This window comes from Camelus dromedarius, chromosome 28 (assembly GCF_036321535.1).
Source record: "Camelus dromedarius isolate mCamDro1 chromosome 28, mCamDro1.pat, whole genome shotgun sequence".
NCBI lineage: Eukaryota > Metazoa > Chordata > Mammalia > Artiodactyla > Camelidae > Camelus > Camelus dromedarius.
In genome coordinates, this window is record NC_087463.1 from 5,772,252 (window position 1) to 5,799,793 (window position 27,542).

The following is a 27,542-nucleotide window of genomic DNA, read 5'->3' on the forward strand; positions in this document are numbered from 1 at the left end:
TGGGACGTTCTGTACCCAATGTGATGTGCGGTCTTTGCCTCTCTCTTTGTGGGGGGCGGGAAGATAGAAAGAGAAGAATGAGAATGTTTTTTCTTTAGTGCTCGCTCTTCTGTTTCGAAAGCCCTGCTCAGGACGCAGGAGAGCCCCCTGTGGGCTCCTGTCCAGGTAGAATTCCCGTGCGTGGATGCTCCCCAGGGACGCTTACACTGCAAATTATTTGCAAAGTGACATTGCCCATGGAGACATGGATATCAAGCAGCAACCAACATGAAACAATGTTGCAATAATTTCTGAGTCAAACAATACATATTTTAAAATATCGACACATGCAAGACATGGCAGGAAAAAGATTTAAATTGTGCCATGAGCCATAGTTTTGTTTTGTTTTTTTTTCCTCTCTTCTTCCCCATTTCTTCTTCTAGCTCTTATTTCTTCTCACATATATTTTATGAACTTCCTCAAAACCTTTCTGGAAAGAAAGAGATCTGTGATGAAGAAAAGGAATTATTTGTATCTTCCAGCCCAGGTGGGACTATGCAGCCTAAAATATATTTTTAATAAAAGACAATAGCAGAACTGTTGCAGGGCCAGGGGCTGGCCACTTGTCTGATGAGAAACATGGACACAGCTGCTTTCAGCTCCCAGGGGCGCGGCATGGACGGGAGGAGGGAGGGAGCCTGGGTGTGGATGTTTGCACCACGTGGGTGGGGAGAGAGGAGAGAGGACTTTCTCTGGGCAGAAACTATGTGGAGGGAAAATGCCATGTGTGTTGAGCTGTGATTGAGCCAGACAGAGGGTGGCAGATGGGTTCAGAGAAGCAGGAGAGGAGAGGCCTGCGGGAGATGCAGGGGAGGTGGGACGGAACCCAGGGTCAGTGCTTAAACACTCAGCAACCGATAGCAGGCGGGGCTGAGAAAAAGTCATTGAATTGTGCGATTAGGGCTGTGAAAAACCACTAAGAGCCCATGTGTGCACTTGTTACTGGGTGCCTGATCGCCCCTCTGATGTCCAACTCAGGGTTCTCTCCAAAGCCACAGCCACTGGGCAAGGGCAGACCCTGGTATCTTGGGGTCTTGCAGGGTGAGGCTGGCTCCCACCCACCTGCTTCAAGGCTCTTCCACACTCATAACTACACCCCTCCTCGTGTGGGAGCCAAGAAGAAGCTTTGTCCCTGGTTCAGGCTGGGAGAGGGGACCCTTCGAGAATCCTCAAGGACAAACCAACCCTGACTGAGCAGGGCAGACATCAGAATGGTGGCACCACCACGTGTCATGTGCAGAGATTCACATGCATCGTCGCCAAGCTTCAGCACAACCTCACAAAGAAAGTAAACCTCCCTGCACTTTGCAGTGAGGCCCAGAGAGGGTGGCAAACCTCGGCTCACACAGCTCGTCAGGGACAAAGCCAGGATTCAAGCTCGGGTCTGCCTGACTTGGAATCTCACCGTTTTCACTACCTTGCGCCCACCTATAGCACGGCTGTGTTTTGTGACCAGCACTTAAGGTGTCCCTGTACAAGGCCCAGGGGAGAGGGCGGGCAGGAAGGGCAGGGAGGAGGTGGTTCTGCCAAGAAGACCTAAGACTCAGTTCACACCCTCCACCACGGACCAGCTCTGTCAAGCCACTGAGGCAGGAGGCTGTACGGGTGCCTTGTGGAGGTGGTCTCAGGACGAGGTCTATAAATATACGTCGATGGTTGAGCCCCTGGAGTTAATTAATGAATTAATGAAAACAAACAGTGGTCAGAAGTTGAAAGTACTGGATGATGCTAGAGGACCTCAAAGTACAAACTTTGATGTCAGACTTAGGACAAGTTATTTAAATTCTGCAAGCCTTGGTTTCCCCATCTGCAAAATGAGGCATTCCCCTCATAGGACATTAGTGGATTTTGGGGGGGTGATGGTTAAATGACTAATGCATATAAAGTGCTTAGCACAATGCCCAGCACATGAAGTGAATGCCCAACCATTTGTGCAATTTTTATCATTATCATTGCTATTTTTATTATTTATTTATTATCATTACTATGAGAGATTGTAGCCTATTTGCACAAAGGACTCATGGAAACACTAGTGTGATTCTTTTCATTCCCAAACCTCTGACTATCCTTTTGTGGTTCATTTTTCTCCTTCAGGGTAATGCAAGCTTACCTTCTCCTTTTCACCAGGAAGAAAATGTTAGAGGGAGATTTGCCTGAACCTCAAAATTCTGGTTGTGAACCTGGACCTGTGGTCTCCTGCCCAGGCCCCAGACACACACACCCTGAGCCGCAGGGGCCACCTGGAGGGAGGGGGTTCCCAGGACAAGGGACCCTGTGCTTTGGCGGGTGTCCAGGAGGTGGAGCCCGAGAGTCGCCGGCCGCCTCGCTGACAAGGGCTATCAGCTCATCCAGGCGGGCGGGAGGCTGTCTGTAGGCTTTTCATTTTTAAAAAAACTCTGCTCATAGAAGTGCGCCGGAGTTAGTTGGATTTCTGCCGTCCCAGAACAAGCCACAAAACTGAAATGTAAGAAGAATGGGGAAGAAAGGGATTTCCCACCTGCATTTTAGACTCCTCTGCTGTGGAATGTTGGCCTCCCGGCTTTTAAAAGGCAGCAGAGTTTGTCCAGGGATTCTCACCTGGAAAGGAAGGCGTTCCAGAGAAACATTTCTATCTCTGCTTTCTTCTCACTGGGGAAAATGGCAGGTTGGTTTCCAGAAAATGACCTGCTCACCCCTGTGCCACCCACGCTCGCAGCACGCCCTGCAGGACCTTGCTGGTGTCCTGCACGGGTGCAGAAGCCACATCGAGTCTGAGATAACATTCCGCCCTGGGAGTCACCCAGTTCCAGAGTCTACCGTGTAGCAGCCTGTCCCTAGCTTTTTAGTTTAAGTGACACTCTGTTGATCCTTTGCAGTTATAAACTTTCACCCCAAATATCTCAGGGTGGGGGTGGGAGGTAGAGGAAACAGCATGGGGAAGACATAGAGGAACTTGAGTAGGACTGATGCTGGACAAAGACCTTGGAACCTGCAGAAACGATGGCAAACCTGTCAGCAGGGAATGAAGATCAGAGGCAGACAGACAGACAGACAGACAGACATCAGGTGCAGGACAGGGAACCAGTTCCTCAGCAGTGCCTTGGCCCTGGGCCTGAAGTGGGAGGAGAAAACTGGGTGCACAGATAGGCAGGGTGGGTTCCGAATAAAAAGTGCCAGTGCCTCCCCCAGCACCCTCCTCCTAAGCACCTCCCTTTTAATAGAGGCCGGCGGGGCTTTATCAGCCAGTGCCGTCTGCCCGGGAAGCCGGCTGCAGTGTGAGTACTCGCCTCCTTTCTGTCCATTTCCAGTCCATTTCTGTCCATTTCCAACTGTTCATCATCGGGGCTTTGTCTTCTTAGATCTAATTTTTGCTCTTTTTCCCCTTGTCTTTTTTGAATGGAGAACTGTGTTTCGGATGGCATCAAAGTCAGAGTTCTGGGAGACTAGAAAGCCATTTACCAAAGCCACGGCTCCTTTCTGGAGGCTTGAAAGCAGAGTCTTTGTTCATGGTTTCTGAAGCGGGGTGGATCAGCACCGGAGCGCCCTGTGGAAGAGGGTTTTTGGCAACGAGTCCATTTGATGTGCTACATGACTCTGAGCTCGCCAACGCTGTATAGGAGTTTCAGGCTGTGTTCTTGAAATAATTAAGTGAAGTTGGAGATGTATCAATATGCCTCAAAAAAAAAAGTTGGTACTGAGAATGGCCCTTTCCAACTCTGGTTTTACAGATCTTTCTGCATGAGCTGTCGTGCTGGAGGGGGGACTAGTCAATCACACTGCAGGCACGAACCCAGCAGCGTCTCTGCGGCTATGCTTTCTGATGTGGAATTCAGAGCTAAAGGCTCCTAGGAGGAGTGTGTTCCAAGGAGAGAAGTGTTTTAACCAGGAGACAGGTTACCTGACAGCATTTTCTTTGTTTCTGATTACAGCTCTAGAAAAAAAGCTGAGCACCTCCCACCCCACCACTTAGAATCAAAACCTGCAGAAAATAAGGATTATTGTAAGTACCAGGTAAATGTCAATGCTGCAGTCTATTACAATAGAGCATGAATGTTTGAATGCTTTCTTCTATATCTGTATCCAAAACTTTGTATTAAAAGTGATAACTTGAGAGGCATGGAGAATTAAAGACTCTAATGGTATCAATTTCCAGTATATTCTGATAAGTAAAATGAGTTGTATTTCCTATATTGAGATGAGGAATGCTAGCTGAACTGAAACCTTGTATTTCAGCATGATAAATACTGCTTCATTTCACTAGTGATCTGGGTGCTTTCTGACTCCTGCTTTAAGCTCACCAGATGCAGCTTCCAGAGTATCTTTGGAATGTTAACTTCAGCACACACAGGCTTACTCTGAGGCATGTCAGAAGAGTCATTGCTTCCGGCAAAGGCATGGGGTGAAACTGGGGGTACCAGAGCCCTTTGTTGCTGTTCAATGCCGCCCCCCAACCCCGGGTTTGGTCAGGGAGGCCACGAAGACAGGCCGTGTCCTCTGTGTCACGGAGCCCTAACACCCAGTGCAGCCCAGCATTCAGAAGCTGCTTCTTCACGGTGTGTTGACTTGAACAGACTCTTGGGAGGTATCCATCTGCGTGCGTGGCTCCAGCCTGGACCACAAAGAGCCACCAGGGCTTACCTGTTCCCTAAGGCTGACTCTGCTGAGTTCGTGTGGTTGGTCTCTGCCCTGAACCTCAGTTTCCTCCTCTGTAAAGTGAAGGCTTGAACTATGTGCTCTCTAGTACCCCCACCTAGCGCTCAGATTTTTCTGTCTTCTCGGCTCTAAGAAAGTATTGATGTTGAGCTCAAAAATGTCCTTCTCCAAGGGGCATGTGATTTGGTGGTGGGAAAATGTGATGCGGAATGTGACAATCCTACCTGTCTCTTTCTCTCTTTTTTTTTTTCATCCTTTCTTTTTTTTTTTTTTTTTTAACTATGTATAAGATGAGAACCCTACAATTGGGTTTCTTAATGTTGCTCTTTATCAAGCAAAAATATATGCAGTATATCCCACCAGCTTGGTTCCTATTTAGCCAGCTTATTTAACCCTGGATGAACATACGTGCACATCATTGTTTTTCTAAGACATGCCAGTAATATCCTCCACAATTGTGGATTTTTCTGAATCACTCTAGTAAAGTGTAAGTTTTCTGATTTGACACCAGACCTGTAGAAGAAACTAAAAATGAAAGGGGAAGAAAGAAGAATACTATACAAACAACTTTTCTGTGACTTCTGAAGGAAGAATGCTATCCTCGGATGCAATGGAAATTTGAAAGAAAAAAAAGGAGATAAAATGTTTAATTCAACTAAGAATTGTTTACTATTAACAAGGTGATGTCCAATTTTTAACAATTCTTTTTCAGATAACAGAAAAAATGCCACTTACCAGTCTCTTAGACTAGGTTTTTGCGTGAAAAAGAAAGTGTGGCTAGTTTCTGATACAGAAAATAGAACCCACACCAGGCTTCTGCTTCTCATGTTTGTAAAGATCAAGGCTGAGGGAAATTGTGGCATTGGCGGTGGTCCCCAAGTCGGAGCCTTGATAGTTTGCCTGAAGCCCACCCCTCCCTCTGAAACGGGCTTCGGATCTGTCAGCCTCTTGTTAGTGGAGAAATGCAGCAGAACAAAATGTGTGCAAGATGGTTTGCCTTTTTTTCTTTTTTCTTTTAAACAAAGTAAAACGAACATTCAGTGTCTGCAGTCAGCTCGTTGGCTCTCGTTGCTGATGGAGCTCTTGCTGCTGGAGAAGTCTGCCTTCTCCGTGGGAGCTCTCCTCTCCCAAGAACCCCCTGGGAGAGCTCCTGCCCGCACCCTACCTTGCATTTCTCGTGCTCGTCAGAGCCAGGGCATGAATCCCGCTGATTCACGTATTTTTGCCCTTTGTCACATATGGAGAGAAAGGAAGGATGAATGGACGGTCTTTGATTGGCGCCGCTGGTGACGCCCCTCGTGGTCCTCTTTGGAGGGGCCTTTTTGGAAAAAAAGGTGGTGAGGCAGCGCACAGAGGCTTTCCCTGGCTAAGCTTGCTTCCGGCCCGTGAGCAGCCAGAACAGGTATGCTACCTTTGTGCGGCTTCTGTCTCTGTGACTCTGCTGTGTCTTTTCTGAACGGAGCCTGGGAAGTGGGGTCCTCGTGCTCTGCTGAGTGGTGCGGCCTGGGCTGAGCCCGGGGCACAGGGGTCTTGGTCGAGAAAGTCACACAGCGCTCATCTTGGTTTGGATGCTGGACCATTGTGCTGTGGACTTTTGACAACTGTGGAAAGTCTAGGGCAAAGTAGTTTGGGGTTTTTAACTTATCCTGCCCCTATTTTATAGAGTTTCTCCCTTTTATTTTCTTGTCCTGTGTTTGTAGTTGAAATTTAATGACCTACTTAGATTTGAGAAGTTGGAGCATCCGTTGAAATTCCCCGCTTTACCACCTTGCACTGCCTTCCCAATTAGGATGTGTGGCTTCTTCAGTTTCCCTAAAGAAATGCAAATAGTCTGGCCTGATTAAATTCTAGGGTAAACCACAACCTTTAGGCTACTGGTTTCTCATAACCAGTTCTCCATGCCTGAGTTCTGGAACCAGTAGTCAGGGCTCCAGAGTGTTCAGGAGTTCAGAAGTGGTTCCCAAGGCTTCAGCCACAGCACTCACTGTCTGCTCGTGAGAAGACCCCTCTCTCTCAGACAGCCCGCCCCGAAATGTGGATGCTGGAGACACAAAGCGCCACAGGCCTTCTCTATGTTGGCCTATGGATTCAGATAAATAGTTCCATCTTTATTTAACTTTGGGTGGCCCGGCAGGGAACTCTGGTCATTCAGGTTTTCAATCACACCTGGCCAGTTATAATATCAGATTTCATATCTGTATCTCCAAAAATCTCCGAGGTGATGATGTATTTAAAACCCCCTAAAGTAAATAAATAAATGCTGGAAATTTTGAGAGAGTGAATTTGTTCAGCCCAGAATAACTCATAGACCTAATTTTTTCTGTCCTGGATGGGAAACGCCACTTTAATGTTTTCATTTCAATGCTGCCTCTGTAGGACCAGATCTACTCAGTTATAGAAACTCCAGACTGGGCTGGAGCCTGATTGCACTCGTAAGATGCTTTGAGACCGGGTACTGGAGCAGAGGAGAGGGCGTACCAAGCAAGATTTTCAGTTATGACATTTAAAGAGAGAGATAAATGAAAATAAATGATAGCCATCACTCAGATTATGAAATTAAATCCAATTTTTCATAATTTGAACTATTTTCCAGGTTTACCTTTGGGACCAGCTGAGCTCCGTAAAGACTTAGTTTTGGTTCCTGGCCCTCAGCAGTTTGTAGTTTGAGGTTTTCTTAATGCATTTTCACTGGACTTCTCACAGACGCCAGTGTCTAACGTTGTTTTGCCAAGACAAAAATGACCTTGGTCTAGAATGCATTGTATAAACAACTGCTGCTTTATGGAAAGGTTGGCCACTGTTTAAAAGCAGAATGGTTAGTTGGATAATGAAATAAAACAACTGAGCTGTAATTGTCATGCAATTAAAAAAAATGAGTTGCATTGATTTCCATACTGGGATTCATAGAAGCCAAAACTAGAGTCAAGATTGCAAAAAATTAAAATGAAAAAAGCTACAACTTTATTATCTGCCAATAGCTATTTGTTGGCTATGGTAAATGAAAACTATGGGCCCCAAAACAGCCCTGAGAACCCCGAACTCACAGCCGGACCACAGGGAGAGGACGAGCTGGTTTAACTGCGTGGGTTTTGGGTGTTTCCTTGGTCTTGGCTTCTGTGCCGGTGGCTTTAACATTCCACACTTGTGCTTTCCGGAGTCTGGTGGTTTTGGTGTTCCCCTTTTCTCACCAGCCTGGCTGTGCTCTTTGCTTTTCTTGCACACTCAAGGTGATTTTACCATTGTCTCTCTCCCTCTGCCTTTCTCTGGGATGACTTCATTGGTATCCTTTTATATTTACAGTCGGAACCATGAAACCTTCATTTTTGTCTACAGGGTACCATGTTCTGCTGATGCTGGTGCTTTCCCATCACACACTTATTATGAGAAGAATCTCATAGTAAACACAAGTCACACTTCTACTGTGTTAGTATTTCCCCAAGGCATGCTTACAGTAATTACACCCCATACATCCTTATAGCCTACAATTCTTAGATTACAACTCTTTGAACAGCTTGGTCCACTTCCAGCTTTCCCATTTTCTACACCTTTGTGGAATATTGTTTTGCCAGTTCTTAAACAGTTAAATAGCAAATTCCAAAAATAAAGACTGTTTGAGGCAGTTGCCTGATGCAATCTTTGACTTGGAGAGTGTGTACGAGGGGGTTTTCTGAAGCTGTGTCAACACACACAAACTGTTTTGTAAGTATTTCTTCCCTTTCAAACTTTTAAAAGCAAGACCCTTTTTTCGTAAAATGAAAATTGAATTTAAAATGGCTGCTTGTCTTGGAAAGTAGCTGAATGGTCTGTGTCAATGAGCGCCATTTTGTAACCTGATGTCTGGCTTCTTCAACCGACAGCAAGAAGCTTGTGTACTTGATCTTGGCTATTTCTATATCATAATCTGACTCTTTATGTTGAAATTAACTATTTTCCAGTCTTTCCCACTAGCCTGAGCTCTTTGAGTGCAGTCTGTAGGAGCTCAGCACAGACTTGTTGAACTAGAAACTGACCTTTAGGAAATTAAAGACCAGAATCGTCTTATGATGGTGTTAAAGACAGTGATAATTGAAGTAATATGGGGTTTGGGTTTTGGTAATAATCTCTGTGACAATATTTCAAGAGGAAAATGGTGCTTTCTTAGTCCCATGGGATGTCATGGTCCAAATGAAGTGCCTTTGATTAAACTCATCCTCTGTGGCTGCTGTGACCAGGTCCAACACTGGCCAGCCTGAAGAGCTCTGTTCTTTCCTCGAGGAATCAGAGGAAGAGCTAGCCATGGAGGACAGCCCCACAATGGTGAAGGTGGACCAGGGCGGAAATCAGAGTTCGCCGCGTCAGGCGAGAAGATGCCTCCCCAAGGCGCTTGGCTACGTCACTGGCGATATGAAAGAACTGGCCAACTGGCTTAAAGGTACTTATGCTTCCATCCCTTGGAGAAGTGGCCCTGGGGGTAATGGTTTGCTGGTTCTACTCATGTCTTTAGTTATATTCCCCTACCTTCTACCTATCTCTTTCCTCCCCATTTTTTAACTTCTTATCTTCTAATTCCAAACTTATTCAAAAACAAATTTCTATGGAGACAGTGGTCAGTGCCAGGGCCTTGTCCATATCAGAGGAAGGCCCCTGGTTCCGCCTTGTAACTTCCGTACTTAAAAACTGAAATTTTGCTTCTGGCAATTCATTCTTCTGGCTTAGGGGTCTGAATCTCTAAGCATGGTAAGTAAGTGCATTCAACTACTCGGCCATAAAAAAGAATGAAAGAATGCATTGGTAGCAACACAGATGGACCTAGAGGTTATTATACTAAGTTTAGTAAGTCAGACAGAGGAAGACAAATGCCATATGATATCACTTATATGTGGAATCTAAAATATGATACAAATAAACTTATTTACAAAACAGGAATAGACTTGCAGACATAGAAAATAAACTTACGGTTATCAAAGGGGAAAGGGGAGAGAGGGATAAATTAGGAGTTTGGGATTAGCAGATAAACTACTGTATATAAAATAGATAAACAACAAGGTCCTGCTGTATAGCACAGGGAACTACATTCAATATTTGTAATAAACTATAATGGAAAAGAAAAAAAAAGAATGAACCATTCAATGATTATTATAAGTTACCATAAAAAATAAGTGCATTCAATGCTTTCTGGGACTTAGGTTCTAATAGGGGCAGTATGGATTGGGCACAAAGAAATTGGATGCTTTCGGGGATCTGGGTGACATTAGAGGGGAAACAGTTGAGAGAAAAAGCTTCAAGGAACATCAGAAATTAGCATCACCTTCATCAGAGGGGATTTTGCTCAGGGTGCGCCTTGGACTTGGGAAGGAGCGCCGTTTGCCTCGCCATTTCCGTAGCTCTGCCCACTTCATCTCTTCCAGACAAACCGAAGATGCTCCAGTTCGTCAACTGGGTTCTTCGGGGCATATCCCAAGTGGTGTTTGTCAGCAACCCCATCAGTGGAATCCTGATTCTGGTGGGACTCCTGGTCCAGAACCCCTGGTGGGCTCTCAATGGCTGTGTGGGAGCAGTGGTCTCCACCCTGGCGGCCCTCTTACTCAGTCAGGACAGGTAGGCACGTCCATCCAAGCCTGCGTGTCTCACTTCTGAGAACACAGGAGCCAACCAGTGACTTCAGGCAGCAGAGATAAAGCCCCACCCTGCCTAGGAGAATCAACCTTTATTCCACAGAACGCTTTATATTTGCCTTTAGTCAGAAGTCAGGAAATCATTTATAGCGTCGTACTCGTGGTACCTGAATAAGCGGCCAGCGAGAATGATGCCAGGTTTCCATGGCGACCAGAACTAAGCTATAAGTAATTCCCAGGGGAGTTTCCAAAGGGTTCTTCTTTAATGAATGATCCATTATTTACCATCAGCATTTTGTTTGTTTGGGCAAATTGCATATGAGCTCAGCAAAAGTTTTAGTGGCTTAAAAATCTCACTAATTCCATTATATCGTATTTCCATGCTTAGTTTAGCAAATTCATTCTTCACAGACAATGCAAAAGTTGAGATAAACTGCCACAAATTTTAAGTAAGCAAATTCTGACTTCAGAAATGTTAATGGAATGTTTCTACACTGTGGATTAGGTTAAAAATAGAATGTTCTTTATAAATTGATTTGCCAATAAAGAAGTGATGAGCTGACTCCCACCAGGGGATTCTCCCAACTAACAAGTTCCTTCAGGGAGCCTGCCAGTCTTCTAGATGCCCAGGGTCCATGCATAATCCCCAGTGGCTGGTCATTACACAGCTAAGCTCCTGTAACACTCACTGTCAATTGCCTACGGAGATTCTTGGGGAGAGAGTCAGAAAACGCTCCACTTCCCCATCAGGCCTAAGGAGCCTGAATTGTTCTCTGTAGAATGTGATACTGCATCTCAGGTCACATCCTTTTCTAATGCACATCAAGAAACAGTCTGTCCAGCTTGGAGAAGTCCAGGATTGTATCATAGCACATCTTCTTCACTGTTTTGCCCCAGTAGAAGTTGACCCGTTTTCCTTATCAGGTATTATTTAAAAGACAAGCCATAGTTACGTGGGTTAGAGTTCAGATCTCTTTACTTTCCTCGGCCCTAAATGGCTCATTAAAAAAGGCAGTCCTCTGCTTTAAATGAATACACATCTTCCCGTTGTCATCGCTGCGGCATTCCGCAACGTGGAGGCACCACTGCTAATTTTTTATTGGCCAAACTCAAGCCTTAAATCTGAAAGTCAGGTGTTGAGAGGGCAAGTCTTTGCACATCTCCCCACTGTCATTATGTATGGCTTCAATTTCTGGAGGGTGTTATTACTTCCTGAGTGCAACCAATAAAAATCGCATCACCTCCCACATATCCCGAAGGATTATTTAAGGGAGACAAAAGGCTTTAGAACATGGAGTTCCACCTCTGATGGTGTTGCTCAGACAAATGTAAGTGACATCATCTTGCTGTTGCCCTGGGGCCTCCTGCTTGGGTTACAAAGAAACAGGAAGACACTCTCACACCATCCAGTGCCTCCCAGCAGCTCGGCTGCACTGCCTCCTCTCCAAGCCCTGCATTCGACTGCACCCACCCACTTCACCATCTGCACACCCCGTGACCCCCACAGACTTCATCATTGAACCCTGGGTACCTTCAAGGTGCCAAGTGTTGCCAACTCTCAGAGCCCTGGGGGACCCAGCTTGTCAACCCTGGGGTTTATTCTGTGGAAATAATTCCATTTCTTACTGGGGACCTCTAGTTCCCAAGTACGAAGTGGGAACCATTTTAGCCAGGAGTAGAAGCTTACCCAGAGGACAACATTTAGATGTAAGGTTAAATGCTGAGATGCAAAAAGGACCCACGAAAGAATTAGGTGCTAAATACACATACAATTAAATGGAGTACTTTGCCAAATAAAAGTAATTGTGTTTCTTTGCAATAACTTGGAAATGCATACCTGGAGGCAACAAAATGGAAGCACAGGAAGATGAAAATATATGCTAAGTTGGAAGATTCATGTTTACAAGGCCAAAGACACCGTGGAAGGAAATTTACATTTCAAGAATCTTACACCTCTCAGCAAGAAAATCAGACTTAGGAAACAGTTTCATGTAAAATCTCTATTCGAGTCAGAAGCCCTTACTGATTTTTTTTTTAACCTTTTTCTTTGTTTGTTTTTTGAAGGGAGGTAATTAGATTGACTTTTGAATATTTTTAATATTTAACAGAGGTAGTGGGGATCGAACCCAGGACCTCGTGCATGCTAAGCATGTGCTCTACCACTGAGCTATACCCTCCCCCACCAGAAGCTCTTAATGATTTGAAAAAAATAATAAGTTTTGGAAGGAGAGGCTAAAAGGAAGCTGAACAGGCTAACTTGTCCATTTCCCTTTCCTCTCCCGGATGCTGGAGTTCTGAGGTTAGCTACGCCGCCTCCACAGGGCTTGTTTTATGTGTACATCTGCATTTTATCTGTGTATGTTTTATTTTTTTCAGGCTTTTATTAGTATTTAGCTTCTATAGACTTTGAAATAAATTCCTAGACATAATCTCACTTTCAAACATGAATGTTATCTGAAAGTTACAATTTCATTTCTGCGCCCATCCGCCTGGCAGTGTCTGAACTGTGCATCTCGCCCACAGGTCCGCCATCGCGGCTGGCCTCCAGGGTTACAATGCTACCCTGGTGGGCATCCTCATGGCTGTCTTTTCAGACAAGGGGAACTACTTCTGGTGGCTCTTACTGCCTGTGTCTCTTATGTCCATGACTTGGTAAGTTGCACCTGGTTTTCCAAGTGACTTTTTTAAAAAAAAATGCAGAGGGGAGAAGAGGGAAGGGGGAGTTATTATTTAGTGGGTACGGGGTTTCGGTTTTGCAAGATGAAGATGTTCTGTGAATAGATGGTGGTGATGGTTGCACAACAATGCGAATGAACTTAATGCCGCTAGACTGAATGCTTTAAGACTGTAAATGGTCAATTTCATGTTATGTAGATAACACGATTTTTAGAAAAATAATTTTTTAATTTAGATTTGGGTTATGTCTGTTGGAAAGAGGAAGCATTAAAACACACTGATGCATGTGGCCTTCCACACACACCTCTCTGCCCCCCTCCAACTCTGACATAATCTGGAGTGTTGCCAGTGCATCAGGAGTTCTGAAGGCTCCTTGGGGTTACCAAAGTTCAAAGTGGAGAAGCACTCCCTCCATCAGTGGTCCTCAACCACGCACACTGTTGGGATCCCCTGCAAGGCCTGTTAAAACACAGTCTGCTCTCTTCTCCAGGCTTCCTGACTCAGTCCATCTGGGGCTGGGCCTGAGAATCTGCATTTCTCACAAGTTTCCAGGTGATGCTGACACAGTTGGCCCAGGGACCACCCTTTGAGAACCACTGTGCCTATATGAACTCCCTTTAACCACCTGCCCCTCTCATCTTCAAAAGAATTCTTTAAATTCAATTCCTTTTTTTTTTTTTTACCTCGAAAGCCTTCAAACTAGTCTCTACACTGACCCTGTCTTAAATCCATTTTTTTTTTGGAAGCAGACATTTCCTTTTTAATGTAACATGTTTAGAATATGAAATAGTAGTATCCACACAAAGGAGAAGTGCAGCCCACTATGGACAGTGTGCCCACCCTGGCTGCACCCACAGGTGTGTGGAGGAGAACCTGCCAGCACAGCCAAAGTGCTCAGGGGAAACTTCAGATCAGGAGACATGGCCCGTACGTGGTCCCCTCGCCTCCTCCCCTCAATTCAGGAAATCGGGAGTTCTGACCTTAAAGTGATGGCTCTTTGATTTAGGGCAACATGTGGGCAAAAAAGGGCCTGGAGAACATCTAATCCAACTTCCCAGTTTACAGATGAGGAAACTGTGGGGCTCCCCCTTGCCCGAGGTCACACAAGTCAGCTGCTCAAGGACTTGAAACTCTGCCCTCTGTCCACCACCCATTTGGTGGTTATCACCATTTGGTTGTGATTAGGAAATTGTTGTTTTCTGAATATCCACGACTCACCTTTTGGAACTAGAGATAGAAAAGACAAATAAATACATTTGCATCTGAAAGCTGAATGTTTTCACATTATAAATCATTCCTGAGAACTAACTGCTACTATGTAAAGGAAGAATAAAACTGACCTAAAATCAACAGAGAATATGCAACTCAAATCTCTTCAGATTTGAGTATTATAGATTGGTAGATGGATGAGTGGGACAATGGATGGATAAATATGTGATTAAAAGGTATAGTAAAATTTTTTTTATTTAAAAAATACCTGCCCCCTGCCCCAAGTTTAAGACCTTTTCCTCCAGCCCACACCACCTGCATCCTCCCTGGGACCATTGTTTCCCTTTTTAAAAATTAAATATACTGAGACTTGCAGAGCTGGCATACATTCAAGACAGAGGTTGCGTCTGGTGGGAAGGGAGGGGCGTATGATCAGGTAGGTTACACAAGGGGCTTTAAATGTGTAGACAATATTTTCTTTGTATGTCTTAAATACTTCAAAAAGATATTTTTAAACCCTAGATTTATAACTCACTGTGAGCAACCCCAGAGTGTAATTTTTCAAAAGCCAAATAAGCTAAGGGTTGATTTTTGACTTTACGTAAGAATTATTCCATGACAGGCTTTATTCTGGGTGTGTTTGGGTTTGTTTTGTTTCGTCTGTTTTTTCGGTGAAGTTTGCCTATACAACACTATTTGGTGATGAAACAAAGCCCCTCCATAGAACAGAAATTCAGTTTGTCAACCTGGCTTATCACATAATGTTTTCTTCCATTCTGTTCTATTGTTGTTTTTAGTCCAATTTTCTCAAGTGCGTTGAGCTCCGTGTTCTGCAAATGGGACCTCCCAGTCTTCACTCTGCCCTTCAACATGGTATTGTCAATGTACCTTTCTGCCACGGGACATTACAATCCATTTTTCCCAAGCCAGTTGATCACACCTGCAACCTCGGTTCCCAATGTCACCTGGTCTGACCTCAGCGCCCTGCAGGTAAGAGACACTGCCTTCTCATATCACCCCAGCTCTGGAAGACACCCCCTGGCTGATTGCTCATGGGCATCAGAGCCTTACAAAGACTCAGCTCTGGGGTGGCCTTGCTGCCGTCTCCTGCCATCTAAATGCTTATTTATTCTAATCCCAAGATTTGGGTTCTAAGGGAGTTTTTTTTTTTAATGACTATTTGGTCAAAGCTAACTTTTCCCCCTCTTTTCCTAAAATGTGCTGTGTCACCACCAGAGTATCACTTCATTGGAATTCAGACACTCTATTGCAAACTTGGCTTTTGTTTAGGTGGGTGTGATGGGGGCCAGCCCTTGGGTTAGGGGCCTCCGACCTGGGGTTCGGTCCTCCAAGACCTGCCTCCTCCAATTGAAAGAACGGCTGCTGACTGTTAGATCCCACGGCAGAATCTCCCCACTCTGCTTCTTCCTGTGGTAGATCTCATAGAACATGCACAATAAATCCGGGATCTCGAGCTTGGGTAGAGATCAAAATCATTGTTTTTTAAGCACCAAAATGAGCGCCATCTCAGACTCCCTAAGTCATAATCATTGGGGGTGGGGCCTACCAACCTGTATTAGGCTCCCCTAAAAATAGTGGTGTGGGCCAGAGTTTGAGGACCACTATCACAGGATGTATGCATCGTATCTCTTTACAAATTACAAAAGGCGAGCACTATTTTTAAAAACCTCGTTAACCCAAATCAAATTCTAGCCCTTCCTATCAGTGTTTATTGAATAAACGTGTTTACAGTTTCTTGATTTTTTTTTAAGACACTTGACATCAGAAGAAAAACAGCCTTACCTTTTTTAATGTGCAGGAGACTGGCTTTCCCGCTAACAAGTTACAAAACACCTTTGTGTTTGTGAACTATGGATAAAAAACCAACTTTGGATCTCTGGTCTTCATACTAACAACCAAATTGCATGGGAGTAATAATACTTCTATTGACCAGAGGAATGCAGTCATGCATTGGCCTCAAACTGATGGACTGTTGAAAGCCATTGAAGTATCAGCTATGGCCCCTGCCATCCTCACTGGGAGGCATGACCGGTTCTCACAGTGGGGAGCAGTGACACCACACCTGAGCTTATCGGGGGCCACAGCCAGGCGTCAATGCAACGGAGGCACGCTCAGCATACAGCGGGGAAGGGCTGGTGTGTCTCTGGGGATAAAGCAGAAGAAGGACTGAGATTTTTCTATAGAGAGAGATTTTAAAAATTAGGAACACTGATCTTGAAGGATGCTGAACCTAAAAGTACATTGTGTGGTGTTTGTGGTGTCCTGTGGGTTTCGGTCCAGTTGTTTTATTGACCGCATTTTCTAAATCATTTCTGCAGTTACTGAAGTCCGTGCCTGTGGGTGTTGGTCAGATATACGGCTGTGATAATCCATGGACAGGGGGCATCTTCCTGGGCGCCATCCTCCTCTCCTCCCCCATCATGTGCCTACACGCTGCGATCGGGTCGTTTCTGGGGTTAGCAGCAGGTGAGCATTAGACTGGTCACCAGACTCTGAGCACCTTTTTCGCTCCACCTCTGTCTCTGGCATCTCCTATACCCCAGACCTTTCCTGAAGGTCTGCTTCCAAGGGACCAACGGGAGTTCTTAGATGCCTCCCCCACCCCCGGACTCCTTCCAGAGCATTCTGCCTTTAGTTCAAAGCTCTGATCCCTCCTGCCTTGCCCAACAGGACTCAGTCTTTCTGCTCCGTTTGAGGACATCTACACTGGACTGTGGGGTTTCAACAGCTCTCTAGCCTGCATTGCGATTGGAGGAATGTTTCTGGTGCTCACCTGGCAAGCGTTCCTCCTGGCTCTTGCCTGCGGTGAGTATCCCGTGTATCCGGGGGGGTGGTTGCTCGTGACCGTGGGATCAACACCAAAGGCCACAGTAAGGAAGAACTGTGGGAGGAATCAGAGCCGGAGCTCTAGGCTGAGCCCCTTGCTGGTGTGTGACCAGGGCAACCGCCAGCCCCTCTCTGGGAGGACTCATGTCCGCTCTGCCTACCTCACCGGTCATTTTGAAGACCGGAGAGGCTGTTGAGTTATATTAACCAGTTTACAATATGTGTCTGTTGAGGGACAGAAACTTGGCTTGTTCTGTGTTCTTTATACTAATTGTTTGACCCAAGAAACTAAAAGGAAACAAGCTAAATGTAGAGTCAGTTCTCTGGTGAATCAGAAGGTCTTAATGTGGCTGTTTAAGAAGCACATCACTGTGGCTGTTCTCAAACTTGAGCAGGCATCAGAATCAGCGGGAAGCCTTCTTAAAACCCAAATTGCTGGGTCCCCACTCCGGTCCCTGACTCATGGTTAGAGGTGCTGGGGGGTTGGACGGGGTGAGGCGAGTTTGCACTTTTAACAAGGTCCAAGTGGTGCTAATGCTGTGCCTGGGGTCCACATTTTAAGAACTGCTATATCAATCCTTTCTTTTCTTTTTTATTGAAGTACAGTCAGTTTACAATGTTGTGTCAGTTTCTGGTGTACAGCATAATATTTCAGTCATGCGTGTACATACGTATATTCCTTTTCACATTCTGATCCTTTCTGAGCTGTGTTTCCAGCCAGACTCAGCCCGTCAGAGCTGGGAAAGGCTCTGGAGATCTCCACTCAATCCTTCTCATTTCGCTATTGGCGTTCGAAAGCCAGAGAGGCAAAGAGACGTGCTGTAAGACACGCAGTCAGTTGGGGTAAATGGAAACCTAGCATCCACCTTTGCTAACAGCCTCCAGAATCATCAAAAAACATCCCCTAGGAAAGGTGGCTTTTCTGCGAGTCCTAAAAACAGTGAGAGGAGGAATTCTACTTGGTGGAGAGGGGGCTCAGCCTGAGCACAACCTTAAAGATCAAGCAGAAACTATCTCGGTCACAGGCGTTGTTGATACAGTCTCCACAGACCACGGGAAAGGAGAAGGGTTTTGTAGGTGTGCTTCCCCAGAGCTGTGATGTCTTTATCATTTTCTTCATTACAGAAGTAATACAGGCCTATCGTGCAAAGCAGAACAAAAATTCAATCAATATAGAAGCATACAAAGCAGAAAGTGGAAATATTTCAACCTACTCCCTAGGTAGAAATTTTCTGCCTCCTTCTTATAAGGACTCTGTGATTGCATCTGCCTGGCTAATCCCCGCCACCCCACCATCTCAAGATCTTTAACTTAATCACAGCTGCAAGTCCCTTTTGCCATGGAAGGTCACATATTCAGGGTCCTGAGGATTAAGACGTGGGCATCTTTGGGGGCCTTCATTCTGCCTGTCACACCTACCTTCCTTTGGATGGATCAGATTTTCTTTATTAGTAAAGCATATTGGGTAAGGCACTGTATTGAATTAGTGAAGAGCCCAGACTCTGGTGCCAAAATCCCAGCTGTGGCAATTTTAATTTCAATAAGATGCCAATTGTACCCCCTAAAAGGCCATTCCAGTTTCCCCTGCCACTGACACAGTGTGAGAGTCCCTGTTCCATCCCCACTGGGCACTATCAGTGTTTTTCATCTTCGGACATAAAGTTTTGAGACAGGCCTCCAGCAAATCTCACTTGTCAAATGACGCAGCAAGTTCCAGCTTGTCCATATCACCCTGATACTGACAGACAAAAGACCCACCTTGTCAGCCAAGGTGAAGAAATCACAGACTTTGATTACAGAGCTCCTCTTTTATCAATTCCTATGGCTTTATCAGGAAAAGGATTTGGGACTCTGATGGAGCCTGGCAGTGCTGTCTTCCCTGTGTCCCTAAACCAGAAACTCCATGGTCAGGAAACTCCTCGGTTTTGTAATTTTCTCAGTGCAAACCAGAACCACATTTTGGATCTTTTTTTAAGAGTTGGGTTATCATGCAGGACTTGCCCATGGTGGTCTGTGGGGCGGGACACTGTCTATGAAGAACTGGGATTCAGTCCTCCCTTCCATACTCAAGAGCCTTTTCTCTCCCTCAGCTACTCAGAACTCTGTCAGGGTCGTCACCTCCAAATCGTGGTGTCCAGAACTTCGCCTTTCACGTAAGGCTTTCCCAGCCCGACTCAGCCAGTCTTAATGGACGGGCAGCAACAATAAGATAGTCTGACACTCTTACTTTAGAGAAAAAAGCAACATGGACTTGAAATAGCATGACAGTATGAGACCCGAGCACCAGAAGTGTGTTACTAGGTATTAAGCCATTGCACTTCCCGGAGGGAAATGGCCATAAGGTCTCCTGTGCTCAGGGGAGGTGTCACAGAAGAGCTGTTCCTCTAGGGAGCAGGGACAGAGTGTCCCCTGTACTTAGTCAAGGGCCAATGAATAGTTCTTAAATGAGTGAATGAATGAATGAATGAATGAAATGGGGTGGGGAGGAAGAATGAGATTATCAAAATCAAGCAAAGAAACTGTTCCAACCCAGCTTTCCCATTAGCGTGAGACAACTCAGATGTGAAAGAATTAAGTATACTGTTGAACAAAAAATGATTTAAAAAAGATGAAATCACGATGAAAGAATGGAACTCTGTAGTAAAGTAAATGAGGGTGGCAGAGACCCTCCCACCACTCCCGTCCCACCCCACAAGGTGACTGACGTGATGTCTGGCTGGACATGAGGATCAGATCACCAGGAGCGTCTAAGTGAGTGCTGGTAGCCCAAGACGCCACACGGCCACTATGTTAGGGTCATTCTTCAGGCTGCCTCTGTGGAAACTAAGGGCTTCCCTGAGCCTCCTTGGGCCCCTCCTTCAACCAAAACTGAGGAATTGATGGTTAGCTAGTTGCGATCTTTGTTTTTATTGTTTTACATTGAAAGTCATACGTATACTCAAATTACCTACTCTAAAATCCATGCTCAAAGTTCATAAAAACACAGAATATTAACTCATTGACCTGTATGCCAACTTTCATGGTATTTGGAAAAATGTTTTAATGGGGAGGAATCCCAAGTCTGTGTTCAGTTTCTGCTGATTTCTGGGTTACTACCTACCTAATTTTTTTATACCATGTTTTTTTGTAACTATGAATTCTAACCATTGAGATGAGAATCCCAGATGCAGTGAGATTGTGTGCTATCTCAAGGAACATTCCTGAATTTCGTTTTAATTAAATTATTCTTGGATTAAATAAGTGGAAGTTTATTTACCACGGAAGGTCTTTTTCTTAAGGATTAGCAAAAACAGCAACAAAACAGTAACTACAGGAAAGCAGCCTTTATTGAGTGCTTTGTGTGTGCCAAGCCCAGACACTATCTTCTTTCACGCTCACACTAACCCCTGATAGAGAGATAGGCGAGGAGGTGATGACTTACAGTGGAGGCACCAAGCTCCTAAGGGTGGAGTCGGGATGTGAACCCAGAGCAGCTGACACTAAGCTCATCCTTGTAACCAGGATGCTGGGCTAGCTGGCGAAACACACAAGTTGACATTCAGAGGATTTATACCCCAAGGCAGTCTTTCTGGTAATGAAAGGCACAGCTAACAACCTTTCTTTTTTTTTTTTTTTTTTTTTTGTAGCTCTGTTCACTGCCTACCTTGGAGCCAGCATGTCAAACCTGATGGCTGTGGTGAGTTTGCGTTAATCTCACTTTCTCATCGGCATGACTGATCAGTTTTCAGTGACAGGGAAGCCCTCCTGAAGTCCACCTAGGTGGCGTCCCAGGGCAGGGTCCATGGCCGGTAGCCACCGCTGTCCATCTCCTGGGCCCACCTGTCCTCGCTTCCCCTCCAGCACCGTGGTAAACTTTAGTCTAAACTACACTCATCTGGCTTACTAAAAATATCAGATTGTTCGATTTAAAGAAAAATGGAGAATGTGCAGCATAGTGTGAAGTTCGCACTTTAACTCTGAGTGTCAAGAATTTGCCTTTAGAATATCCTTTCCTGAAACAGAAAACCAGGACCACGTAGACGCTGGGAAGTCAGAAAAGGAAGGACAAAAGGACAATTGGCTGAAGACCCAGGTTTTTTTTTTTTTTTCATGAAGCCAACTGTTTTTCATACCCCTTGTCTATTTTTCCAATCCCTAGTCAGGCATCAGTAAGACTTTTTCAGACCCACATCCTGGCTGAATTATTTCACGGGCAAAATCGTGGCCCATTAAGTGCCTACTGCTATTCTCTCCTGCTTTTTCAGCACTGTCCTGCCCTTTGACCTTCCCCTTCCCCTCCCCCTTCCCCTCCCCTGAGAAGCGCAGGATCCCCTGACTGTTCTGGGGTCTCAGTGCCCTTGCTCACCCACCGCTGCAGGTGATGGAGGGCTGGTTCCTGATAACTCCATCCATGTAGATGTGGTCATGGCTGCCTGTGCGTCAGGACCAGCATCCAACCCTCTCAACAGCAGCTCAGAGACGTTACCTGGGAGAGTCCTTCTGGAGACACAATATCTTTATGGTAGAATGTCAAAGCCCTGTTCCAGGCATGATGGGGAGGCATTAGAGCTTATGGGGCCCTTCATGTTCCAACAAAGGTTCACAGAACTTGGCCTGTGGACCAGAATTGCACAGGCTGCAAAACAGAGTCTGAGAGGGAAACTTTGAAAAATACAGATCCTTAAGCCCTGTGCCTTGGCATTTCTGATAGAGTAGATCTTGTGTGACGCCTGTGCATCTGTGTTTTTTAAACTCTTCCAGATGATTCTGATGTGCAGTCAGGTTTGGGCACCATCACATACCCCAGGCAGGTCCACATATAGGGCCAAACCTAACCAAGTACACAGTGTATGCTCAGAATTGCATGTGTTGCCGTGGACGCAGAGGACAGGGAGCACTCTCAAGGCGCTTAGAGTCTTTTGAGAGATGGATTGAAGAGAATTAAAGCAAGCAGAGTCCAAGACCTAGTCTAGGTGGAAGTGGAGAGGGGACGTCACCATGGGCTGAACTAACCAAAGATGGCTTTGTGCACGTGAAGAGTGGTCAGGAGCTGTTGGTGGTTTGTTAAGTGTCATCCCTGAGAGCCAACTGTCATCTTTGCACGTCCAGTGTGGGAAGTCTGCACATACAAGAGGGAGGGCAAGATATACAAGATGGAGAGATGACTGACGACTGACGACTAAGGAATGGATGCTGGCATTTCAGCTACTGAATGCCCTGCGATCTTAGACTCAGTCTCCATGGGGATCAGCAGAGCCCAGAGCAGTGCCCCGCGGGGAGTCATCTCCGAGCTTTCCAACAGATCTCAAAGGAGCGTGTGGCTTGTCTTTTCTCCTCCAGGTCGGATTGCCATCTTGTACCTGGTCCTTCTGTTTGGCCACCCTACTGTTTCTCCTGGTGACCACGAAAAACCCTAACATCTACAGGATGCCGCTCAGTAAAGTCACTTATCCTGAAAAAAACCGCATCTTCTACCTACAAGCCAAAGAGAGGATGGTTGAAAGCCCTTTGTGAGTGCAACTCCCATCCACAGCCACGGTCACAAGTCATTTCTGGCAAACTGCCCCAGTTCACTTCCAGGGTTTCAAAACTGTTGTTTTTACTAGGAACAAATTTCATACTAACCCATTGGTGATCTGTTCTTATGCTCATTTTGTATTTTTCTTTCAGACTCTGGGACGTCCCCAAACAAGTGACAGACACATCAAGATGATGTGCTCTGGCTATGGAATTTTAGACCCTAATAGGGCGCTGGCACTAAGATTGTACTATATTTATAAAGTCAGAATGATCCAACAGAAAGAGGAAATGAGACCAAAGCTAATTATTGATATTTATTGATATTCCTGGTGTTTGGTTGGCTAGACGATGTTAACAGTATTAAAAATTAATCTCTATAAGCCAACTAAACCTTAAGTGAATGGAATTCACAGTCACAAGATCAAAGTCAACCCAGAATTCTCAGCTAAGCCACTGGGCTTCTTTAAGATCAATGCAAGTTACACATCACAGCTGTGGTCCACGTGGCAGGGGTGCGGCCCATCACTGAGCCCTTCCCCCAGCTCCTCAGCAGAAGGGCCTCCATGCTGTCCCACGTGCGGGTCCCATCTCTTACAGGAGATGGTTGGTTTGGTTCAGGCTAGCAGAGCCGCAGGAGGAAGGAGGGATCCTGTCCACAAAAATTACTCTGTAGTGTCCCTTTTCTTGGATTCTGCAAAGGATTTTCTAGGTAGAGTTTAGTATTATCTTTTTTCTTAGGAGAATGGATTTGTTTTCAAAGAGGTAAAAGAAGAGAAGTTCCTGGCTTCATCAGTTCCTAGATATTAAAGAAAAGTTACATTTTTCTAAAATATTTCTCATAGCTATTTTTACTTTAATCCCTAAATTGGTTTTGTCAATGCCACAAGTGCACAGACTCAAACCATAAACATCCAGGAGCCTCTGAAAGGCATTTTTAATTCATTTAAAGATGACTTATACGTTATAAAGACTGAAAGCTAATGTCAGATCGCTTCCGGGTGTTTCAAAGTTGTTGAATTCTTACGTTAAAAAAATAATTGTGATTTTCTGCACACTGACAGTGTTCTCGCTCAGAAACCAATGGTATTTGAGCTACCAAAAAGAAATATAGATAAAAGAGGCCCCTGCTTTGTTTTGTTTGTGTGAGTTATCAGTCCTATAAAGAGTCTGTAACCCAAAAGCTGCAAGTGGTGATAGGAAGCTCAGGAATTTTGGAGGATTGGAAAAGCGAAGCTGAAATCCTAAAGGTTTTTTTCCTCTTCAGGTTGGCAGTGCCAAATATGCAGTTTGCTGAGTGAGCAAACAGAAGAAGGGCAGTAAACCTACAAATATTTTAGGGAACAGTTCACTCCTTCATTTTCTCAAGAAAACAAACCTTGTTCCAATTTTAAAACTTTGTGACCAAAGCCTTTTGAAACCATGACTCCACAATTGTCATGGAGTCATGCATCTTCCTGCAGAAAAACTAAGTTTTCAGTGTTTGAACTGAAATCTCCCTTGTCAGGGAATTTGTGAAATGAGAGTCGGGGGGGAGGGGGTGGTCAAAAAAGCAAGATAACCAAAGATAACCAGGAGTAAAGAACCTGGACCACAGCTGAGCGAACCAGACCCTCTGAACTGTCTCCAAGTCCATCTTCAGAACAAAGCTCCAGCGTGTTGATTGCACACCCTGTTCCTCTGTGCTCGTACGGACTTCTAAACAGGAACATTTTAAATTCTTGGACGTTGTCTAATTTAAATGGCATAAATTTGCTCAAGCTATTTTTATTACTAAGTATTATCCTAACAATATTAGCGAGTATTTTATTGGTTTTCTTAGGGAGCACTTGCATTCTTTACTATTGTCTGTATGACAGATTTCTATGTAGGAATATGAATAAATTACAGTCACTGCTCCATTTCGTGTTGATTTTGTTGAACAGTCATAGAGGCCTTTTACAGTGATCGTGTGTATTGCTAGCCATGTGCATGAGTATTCTTGCTTCTATTTCCATGCGCTGGAATCCTTATCCCTTTCTTATGCTTCATAACAGCACCAGATGTGGAGCTGAGCAAACCCTGTCCAATTTCAGATTTGTGGGTCCACCCCTTCAGGTATCTTCTCAACTATCTGCTGTTCTCCTCACTGGGGATTAGAATGCATTACTGAGGATGGTTATAGATATTCAGGGCATGACCCTATCACTCTGAGAAGAATATTTTGAGAGCCAGCTTCTATGCATTTCCAGACAGGCCCTGGGTACCCCACTCAGGACTGACCCTGGGCCAAGACCTGACTCAGGGTCAGCGTTCCAGGACAAGCTACTGTTCAGAGTGTCAGCCCCTGAGGGTGAAGGCCAGTGCTTGATCTGCCCCCGAAGCACTTCCCTCCCACCTCTTTTCACCCATGGTTAGCATATGTGAAAGAAAACATGGTAAGGATGGAAATGTACACCAACCAGTTTCAAAAGCAGCCCAAACAGGAAACAAAAGGAAGCCACAATGGACTGGCCCCGTTGGAGTGCCCTTTGTCAAAATGAAGCCTCTCCCACTTGCAGTTTCAAGATAATAAATTTACAGGAGTGACCTGCCCCCTTTGGTATGTTGTAGAAAACAGAGAAGGTTTTTGAGGCTCTTTTGCTAAAGACTCCGGACACTCCATACCTTTCGGAGTTACATGAGCCAATTTTCTTGTTATGCATGACACCTGATAGCATGAAATATGTTGAGATAGAAGGTTAAAGTCCATGGGAGATCAGGAATTTCCAAGGGGGCTTCACACAAACAACCTGGCAAGAATGTTCTTGAGGTTGTTAAGTATAGAGCAAGGTTTTATGCACGTGAATGTTCTCAGCCTTCCTCTTTATTTCACAACTTCCTTCCAAAAAGCTTTAATCATCAGAGTTAAATCTCCTTCTTGAATCTGGATTAACAAACCCCATCAGAAGACTTGTAGCTTCATGGTTACAGAGTTCCATTTGCTAAAACAATCAGCAATGCAGATCCTGAAGGAATCTGAACAAATGTAGTAAATTATGATAGACTCTTAGAGAAGTCAATTGAAGTATGATAATAGTTTGCTTTCGCAGCTCTTAAAATTTAACTTTAAAAGACATAGGATACATCAAAGCTGCCATATGCAAAGTCACCCCAAAAAATGATTTCTTCCATGGACCCTAGAATAACTAAGGATGGCTTCCTGGAGGAGGTGTGACTCTGCCCTTATTTTGACACATTCCCTCCCTGGCTCCCCTCGACTTGGCCTTGGAAGCTCATTTGGGTTCTTGCTGGATCCCCTGACTACCACTTTTGCCAGAAAAAATTGCTTGGGTCCAAAGAAATGATGCGCTTCCTGAGGGGCCATGTTTTGATGGGCCCAGAGATTAACACTGCAGACAGTTAGACGGCAGGTGGTCAGGGGCAGAAGGGGGTGCCTGTGGCGGAGAATCCACTTTCTTTAAGTGCACAAAGCTTACATCCATCGAGGGTGGAGGGTGGGAAGGGATAGACTGGGATTTCAAAATTGTAGAATAGACTACACTGTATAGCACAGGGAAATATACACAAAATATTATGATAACTCACAGAGAAAAAAATGTGACAATGAGTGTGTATATGTCCATGAATAACTGAAAAATTGTGCTGAACACTGGAATTTGACACAACATTGTAAAATGATTATAAATCAATAAAAAATGTTAAAAAAAATTGTCAGCAGGGCACTAATACAGAGAAAATCTTGGATGTGTGTGTGTGACAGGATGCATGTGGGGAGACTATTATACTGGTTGGGCAGGATGTGTTGAGGAGCTAAACCAAAGAAGCCTAAATGCCAGTAAAGAGAAAGAGACGACAGAATGTCTTGGACTGGAAGATTGATAAGGTACTACTCTGGGCTGAATTGTGTTCCTCTCACAATTCATATGTTGAAGCCCTTACCCCCAGTGCCTCAGAATGTGACTCAATATGGAGACAGGTCTTTAAAGAGATAATTAAGTCAAAATGGGGCTGTTACGGTGGGTCCTAAGCTGATATGACTGGTGTTCCAGTAAGGAGATTAGGACAGAAGAGAGACACCAGGGATACAAGTGCACAGAGACAATGCCGCGTGAACACACAGAGAAGGCAGCCATCTGCAAACCCAGGAGAGGCGCCTCAGGAGAACACCTTGATCTTGGACTTTCAGTCTCCAGAACTGTCAGAAAATAAATTTCTGTTATTTAATCCAATAAAAAAAAAAAAAGGTTACATCCATCGAGTCAGCCTGTATCAGCCATTATTCCCCGTCTCACTCTCACCCTTAGCCAAGACAATGGCACAGAGTTCATCTTACCCACCTGCTGTGTGATCACGCCTTTTCACCTGTAAGAATGACCTAGCAATAGCTAACCAGATTTTACACAGACAAAAAAAAAGCCAGAAAGAAGAAGGCTGCCACTGTGGGTCCCCAGGCCCTGCCTCCACCCCTCTGCTCTTGTGAAGAAGGCTAGTTTGTGCTTCTCTCCTTCTCCTGGAAACCTCCTTCAACATCCACACCTGTGCCATTTGTCCGACCTCTGACCTCCCTTTCCTCATGGACCTGTGACCTGCAGCCCCGCCCACGACTGCTCATCACAGGCACTTTGTAGCCTGAGGACCCCCTTCCTTAGCATCCATCAGTCCCTTTACCAGACCAGTCGATAACATTTTTGCATGTCACCCTGGAATACAATTGGCCAAAGGACCCAATGCAGACAGACTTTGTGTGCCTAATATTGGTTATAGTTTAGTGCAAAATATTATTCCTTTCCAGGCCATGCGGTGGGGCCTAAGAACCCAGGACTCAGTGTTGAGTGCGTGAGGGAGGTGCACGCACCTGGCATCAGCATCAGGACGGTCACACCTGGACCAGGTCAGGCCAACACGTCCATGATCTGAGAGGTACCAAGACCCTAAGATGCGTTCAGAGCAGCACCCCCTGCCCCTGCCTCCTTGGAGCCTGAAATTTCTCCCTTGAAGGCTCAGTAAAAGAGCATTATGCTGCGACAGCAGCAACTCATTAAGATCTCAGATATTAAAACCCCTGGT

At 45.1% G+C, this 27,542-nt stretch overlaps 1 protein-coding gene across 7 annotated transcripts; it reads left to right on the top strand.

Annotated features, from left to right (window-relative positions):
* The first annotated feature begins 3,216 nt into the window (after positions 1-3,216).
* Positions 3,217-24,392, top strand: SLC14A1 (solute carrier family 14 member 1 (Kidd blood group)). 7 transcript variants are annotated; one of them, XM_031441995.2, is made up of 11 exons: positions 3,217-3,293; positions 3,948-4,029; positions 8,926-9,082; positions 10,059-10,248; positions 12,789-12,917; positions 14,948-15,140; positions 16,490-16,637; positions 16,842-16,976; positions 20,624-20,673; positions 22,317-22,486; positions 22,647-24,392. In XM_031441995.2, the coding sequence occupies exons 3-11, from the start codon at positions 8,947-8,949 to the stop codon at positions 22,687-22,689; spliced, it is 1,194 nt and encodes a 397-aa protein (XP_031297855.1). In that variant the 5' UTR covers positions 3,217-3,293; positions 3,948-4,029; positions 8,926-8,946; the 3' UTR covers positions 22,690-24,392. The 7 variants fall into 7 exon arrangements, with proteins under 7 accessions (XP_031297855.1, XP_031297854.1, XP_031297857.1 ...); XM_031441994.2 differs by lacking the exon at positions 3,217-3,293 and adding an exon at positions 3,300-3,705; XM_031441991.2 differs by lacking the exon at positions 3,217-3,293 and adding an exon at positions 5,916-6,073 and having other exon boundaries at positions 3,965-4,018.
* The last annotated feature ends 3,150 nt before the right edge of the window (positions 24,393-27,542 follow it).